We start from the raw sequence: 6,695 nt of genomic DNA, 5'->3' as shown, positions 1-6,695 counted from the left end.
AAGATTCACTGCATTTGTTGCATTACGGACGTCGAAACGCGTGTAATCGATAATTTATCTCAATACGTCTACATTCATTTACCGTAAAGTTTATTTATTCCGCTAGTTAAATTAGAAAAAAAATTCTGCCAGATTAATACACGTTTACAGTTTCTCGTTTACTCGCTAGAAATAAACTCTGCTGTCAACCGCAGATATAATTGCCTTTGTTTCTAATTGCTAGAACCGAATAAATAAATTACGAACGCTGAAATGAGTTCTGTTTGTTCTTGAAAGATTCGAAAATTTCATTAATAATTCGAAGTCGAGTGGAAGATCCTGCTTGCTACAAAGAAAGGAGCGTCTGGCCTCGTGTCACAGGTTTGTCCGCTGTATGAGGTCCACGACGCTTTCTTGGCCACTCGAGAAGTCAACGAGTCCTTTCTTCCTCTATCACCGGCCATCGGCCACCAAGGACGACGCTTCTTATTCCTCGTTTTCTTCATTTTCCTCTTATTGCTCGAACGCGCGACTCGCCGTACTTATACCCGCAATCATGGGCTTTCTTCGCGCGGAAGGTCGAGCACGTGAAATCGAGTTAGGTGTTTTTTTTTTGCATCGCTCGTCGAGAAAGGTTGTTGTCCTTAATGATTTTTATCGTTTAATTTGACTTATTTAATGCGATAGCGGAACATTATCTTCGACAAACATAACTGCGCGCTTTCCACGCTCCAATTATTGTACTTCAATATAAATCTTGCTGCACCTCAGTGAGTTTTAATTTAATACTTCAATTTACTATTTTCCTATTTTCTCAGTTTACTTTCGGAGTACAACCGACAAGATCGGGTGGGACATCGTAAATAGCGCATTAAAAGTAGAAGCCGGTCAATTTTCCCGTCACTTTTACTATCGTTAAGACACTAATACCGCTTACATTTAACGGGATAACGTTTAATCGCGTTATCCTTGGGATTTTATAAAAATGCGTTTTTATGCGGAAGAATCTATAATCGAGACTGATGAGTCGACGACAATAAAAGCTACGTCGGCATTTTAATGATCCCCAGATGTTTTCGCATAAAACGATTGCGCGAACGTGATATGCTAAAATCACGTAAAATCAAGCATATTCCTGGATCAGTGGGTCGAAATTACGAAAGAGGATAAAGAGCCGCGGGTGTTCCGCGTAACGAGACGCGCATGCAAAGTGCAAACGGAAAACTGTAACATCGCAGTTAGTATCCGACAGAGAAAGATAGAGAAGAGGGTGGGGTCTGACTGGTCAGTCGAGCTCTCACTTTCTATTGTCCGATCATGCCAAGAAATTGTCAAGCATGAATTTGATTTAACGCTCCTGCCATAAACAGCGCTTCTTCAGCCGCGACAATTTTACAATTAATTTCTCGGTTGAACAAGATTTGTATCTTTTTAAATTTACGATTTCTTTTTGCAGTATACATTTAGATGAACATTTCTCGGAAATTTCGTGCAAAACGTAGCGCTAGGAACAATGCGGTTAAAAATGAATGCATTTTTTCAATTTCGTGAAAACATAATTGTTTAGTTTATAAAACCGTAAGAAATTGCTAATCCATTTCGCAAACTCTATTTTATTTAACAGCGATAAATAAGGCAGGCATCCCTGTTACTTTCCTGTATCGGCAAACTAGGAATTCGCATATTATTTTCACCTTACTCTTACATCTACACCTTACGCAGACGAGTTATATACTTTCGATAGCGTTACGCGTTCGTGAGAAGCTTATATATAAAAGAGTTTATTAATGTACATACAACTATTTATATAAAAAATATAGGAATTGTTAGATCTTATTTCCATTCACGTCTCTGTAAAGCTCGTCGTTGTTACCGTAAAGTCTCGGTGAATCATCGCAGTCGACCTGTAATATTAAAATTAATTGAATAAAGGGTGTCGAAATTAATTTAAATTAATTGCGTGCCTCTATATTAAATAGTTTTTAGGTACCTTAAACCACCAGTCACAAACGCGAGTGGTTTGACTAAAAACTGTACCGTTCGGGCAGAGAAAACTGAACTGACGTCCATTTGGCAAGCACCAATGCCACACCTTGAATGAAAAAGAAAAATATGAATATTAAGATTGTTATAATTATCAACTGACAATGAATTTTCCAATCTTTTCTACATACCTCTCCAAATCTTACACAAAGTATTATAAATAGATCTTTTTTCAAACAATTCGATTATTATTTTGCAACATATTTTTTGAAATAATCAGTTTCTTTGTTTAAAAATAATTTATCACGCTTGTCAGTTCTCTTTTTTAATATATTTCTTAATGAGATCAACAGGATCTCATTAAATGTATGATACTACTGAAACGCATTTAAATAATCTCGAATATTGAAATGAGAATTTGTTTGGTGACCATATGGACGCACCTGACATCTGGCCTCGGGATCGGCATAATATCCAGGTAACTTCCCTCCACAGGTAAACGTAAGTCCGAACGGCACCGAATTGTAAATTGGATAGTCTACGCCAGGTGTGTAACCATCCACTTGCTGCAACGCACAAATAATTATGCGTGTTACAGATAACTATCGTTTTTTTTTCTAACAGGTGTTACCGATTCGTTTGTAAATCGTTTTTTTCTGATGAAATGTATCTTGTGTTTTTATACGATTTTAAGTTTTTTTAAGCAATTACATAATTGTCACACTGTATTTAGGGCGCGTTCTAATTTGCATTGCAAATCTCGGTGGTTGCGTCGAAACAATTAGCGAAAACAGTGAAACTTGGAGAAGCATAACCACGCAGAGTCACTGTTATTGTTCTGTTGGAACAATAACAATACGTTTCGACATATATCATCTCGACAATGGCATGAGTGTGGATACATGCTGTAAATCGGACTTCCTCTCTCTTTAATGCGAGCACGTACATTCAGCCTTAATTAACTTACGTCAATAAATTTCATAATTTATTTCTTTGCATTAATTATTACATGCAAAGAAATGCAGTATATAAAAGTATGATTTTAATTATGCTCTACAGAAGTTGCTCAATTTAACCCTCCGTAGTCAATTTGACCCGAGCCTCAACTTTGCTCGTAAATATCTTGCGCGTAACTTGAAAATTGGCGGGCATGACGCCCTCTAGCTGTAGTTAAAAAAAAATTTTTTTAAACAAATTTTTTGCGAATTTTTCTTATATGTTAAAAATTCCTGAGGCCCTTCTTTTTTTATAGCAATCAATTTAGCAATATCGCAAGTGCATTCGAGAATTTTTTCAACACGATCGGTGGATAAATGGTCAAATGGCGAACGGTCAAAGTTCGTCTCGGGTCAACATGACCCAGAGTGACTTCCTTGTTTGAAAAAATAAGTGTGACTACGGAGGGTTAAATTTCAGCTAATTTATATCTTTGAATTATAATAAATGTAATTAGAGCAACATTGAAAATCAATTTTTCTGCAAATGTATTTCTTAAATTAATTAACATTGTTTAACAAATACGTTAATGCTTATCCCAGTTTTTCGCTACAAATAGAACGCGATATAAAATTGTTTTCGTAATTGGCCATCGGTCAAAACGAGAAAAAATAAGGAGGCAGTTGCGACACGACGCGACGGCTCGAAACCGTTCAGTGCGTGCACGTGCCAATGTTTGACCGGAAGTCGGGTTACATTGTTTCTCCCTAGCGGATGCGCATCTCCGCGGCTTTGTATACGATCTCGTGTTTACGATTTCACGTGTACATACGTATGCAGATGTACGGTTCCTTCCTTCTTCACGCGCCGAATCTAACCGGTGATTCCAACGCTTGGTAAGAAGACCGGCACCAAAAAAGTGATTCACCTAGTTACGTTGCACTTTTACTTCTAAGGAATGACGTGTGTCGAAGTTCAAGCAAATCCACGCGATGCTTATTTAATGAAAAAGTAAACGGTGCAAACTATATACAATTATGTATAATTTGAAGAAGAAGGTAATTCGAATAGACTAAACATTCTGATATATGTGATATGACAAATAAATTTGGTTTTAAACATGAAAATAATCGCGAGTTATTTTGTCATTACGGAATAACGTCGTGAAAGATGCGTTAGTCGAAGTAGGATAGTGAAAAACATAGTATAAATTAATTGAGTATCTTATCTTTCCGTTTGTTAGCTTCGTGGCATTGAAGCTGCGTTTTATTTCTCGGCTTATTATTCTCTATCCCGATTTTCATCGGTTTCGCGTTCATCATTTCCGGTGAAATATGTCTTCTATAGCTGTTAATTGCAGGATCGGATGCGACGAATCCACACAAATGGTCATGTATTGTTTCTTCTCATCATTAAAATTAATTAATATAACATTTCGTAATATTTTGTGAATATAAATTTATTATTATCTCATAATAGTCACCGAATATTTTTAAATTAAAATAACAAAAAAATATGGCTAATCACGCGTTACTTTTTCTTTTAGAAATTTTGTAATGCAACATTGAGATCATGGTTTATTTAGAATTTTGGCATTGTGAAAATATTCATGAGTTACACTTATATATGTACCACCAGACTTATATATACCACCGAAGAACACGTTTAGATTAAATCCAGAATAGACTTCGTCTAATGAGACGCCTCGTACGCGGACGAGAGAACATGCTCGTGTAACACGGGTTAATTAATGAATTACTTCATGTTACCACCTTAAGAGAAAGATGATGCGTGCAGCTATGGTTCACTCGCTGTTATTGTTACGCGATATACCGTGAGAAGCGACGATGAAAATGATAATTTTCATACACCCTGCTAGGTTTTGTAAAAGTGGAATATTTACGAAATACATTCCCCACCACCACACGTACATGCATATTGTATAATCATTGTGTGACAAAGACATAATCTTTTTCATGGAGTTGTGAACAAATTTTTTTTTGACAACTGCAGTATTGTTTGTGAGTTAAAAAAAAACAGGTTTGCAGGAAGATTTTTAACTTACCGCCATTGTTTCATACAGTAAAACCGCGCCGAAAAGCAAAAGAGCGCAGATTATTACTTGATACCTCGAAATCATCTAAAAGTTGAAAATTTAATTACTCAGTAATCTCGATGTTTAAATCAAAAGTGTATTAAAAATAATTTTTTATCTCATACAGATAAAATTAAATTTACAAACATCTACAGGTAAAATTAAATTCACAAATATCTGTTTAACATTATTGTTGTATAATTTCGAAGTGCTGCTATTATTTTTGGAAATAAAAAGTAACCGAAATTATTATAGTAGAAAAGAGATAAGGTGTGGAGGATTAAGTGATGTGCTTACTTTTCTGAAAAATCTGATCCCCTTAGTCCGCAGTGTCGTGCTGCGTGGTGATCATTTATCTTTCCGTGTTCCCTGTCTTTTCAGTTTTTCGTGTACCGCCGCACTTATCCGATTTGCTTCAGGTTCGTAAGGTGATGCTACTTCCAAAGTATCTTTCTCAAAGGATGGCTCCATGAGGTGGTGGTATATATATGGCTTTAGACACATCAGCCAGACACAAAAGGGGGGACTCTTGAGAGTCTCTCTTTCTTGGGGCTCCCACATCAGACGAACGGAGAAAGAGAAGATCCCAGAGCGGTGGAAGGAGGGATGTTCTTCTGTGGTGCAGCAGATTCTTCTCTTACGCAATCGTCTCGTGCTCTAACACCCGTGAAAATATTCGCAACCATCGTACTTGAACCGTTTTGATACCTGTGCTCTTTTTTCCGTCTCCCTCGAAATATAAGAAAATTCGAGTAGTTATTATAATTACTTTTTTTTTCACATCTGGATCTTCATAGAAATTTGCTTCCATAAAATTTTATTTAGATTTTTTTATTGTGTATAAAATAAAAACGGTACTAACCGAGACCCTTTTCTGAGCAATATCTCACCTCGTGGAAATCTTCAGTCTATTTAAAGAGTTTAAAGGAGACTTGATATCTTACTTGATCAAGATGCGCTCAATAAATTAGCTACTCTTACTTGGGAGTTATGTATCTAATTATTCTGGCCGCTGTTAGAATTACAAATGACTAAGGAAAATACTGGTTATGCAAGTAAAAATATACACAGTTCACATCTGCGATAATGAATTAAAGAATTTGAAATTTAATTCGCATCTCCAACTAGTGAGAAAGCAATGACGTTTTTCTTTTTTATTAGTACTGTAAGTACAGACTGTAAATTGATATAAGTGACAAAGAAGGGAATTACATATCGAACACAGAGTCTTGTCTTTGTAATATCAGTATTCAGTGCTTTTCCATTTTGCTAAGAATATGATTGACGTATCATTTTGTTACATAAGCGATCGAGTACTCTTAGCTCGCGCGATCGTATCGTTAATTATTGTTTTGTACGTCCACGCTGGAGGGATTGAGATCAACGCGTTGATCTCTTCGATTAGATACGATCCTTTTTTTTCCTTTTTTTGCGATTTTTTTTGCAAAACGGAAATGCTCGTCAGCAGGTCGGACCCGAAATGATTCGTTATTCTTATCGTGCGAGATACATCCAAGGTTGCGGTGTCGCGCAACGCTCAAGCTTGTTCGTCATAACACGAATCAACGAATGTGAATCTACGTCGTTCTGTCTCTTATGGCTTCTCGCGAGATTCTCGCGATTGTACAATGCCATGATGTGACATACGCCATTCATGTTTTGGCAACCAACACTTTCACCCTGGATCGTAATGGCAATCTTA

General features: G+C 36.5%; 1 protein-coding gene across 1 annotated transcript; it reads right to left on the bottom strand.

Moving 5' to 3' along the window:
* Positions 1-1,576: 1,576 nt before the first annotated feature.
* LOC139823386 (U-scoloptoxin(01)-Cw1a) lies at positions 1,577-5,464 on the bottom strand. Its single transcript, XM_071795869.1, has 5 exons — positions 5,291-5,464; positions 4,964-5,038; positions 2,406-2,528; positions 1,970-2,071; positions 1,577-1,883 (listed from the first exon to the last, which is right to left on the bottom strand). The coding sequence occupies exons 2-5, from the start codon at positions 5,036-5,038 to the stop codon at positions 1,806-1,808; spliced, it is 378 nt and encodes a 125-aa protein (XP_071651970.1). The 5' UTR covers positions 5,291-5,464; the 3' UTR covers positions 1,577-1,805.
* Positions 5,465-6,695: the final 1,231 nt, after the last annotated feature.

Source organism: Temnothorax longispinosus, chromosome 12 (genome assembly GCF_030848805.1).
Source record: "Temnothorax longispinosus isolate EJ_2023e chromosome 12, Tlon_JGU_v1, whole genome shotgun sequence".
Taxonomy (NCBI): domain Eukaryota; kingdom Metazoa; phylum Arthropoda; class Insecta; order Hymenoptera; family Formicidae; genus Temnothorax; species Temnothorax longispinosus.
This window is presented reverse-complemented; position numbering and strand designations above follow the sequence as displayed.

Excerpts from the sequence above, each read along its gene's own strand:
- LOC139823386 (XM_071795869.1), bottom strand. The coding sequence starts at position 5,038 with ATGATTTCGAGGTATCAAGTAATAATCTGCGCTCTTTTGCTTTTCGGC. Across the intron at positions 2,072-2,405 it reads ATCCCGAGGCCAGATGTCAG|GTGTGGCATTGGTGCTTGCC; the intron begins GTGCGTCCATAT and ends TTTTCATTCAAG. Across the intron at positions 1,884-1,969 it reads TTTGTGACTGGTGGTTTAAG|GTCGACTGCGATGATTCACC; the intron begins GTACCTAAAAAC and ends TTAATATTACAG.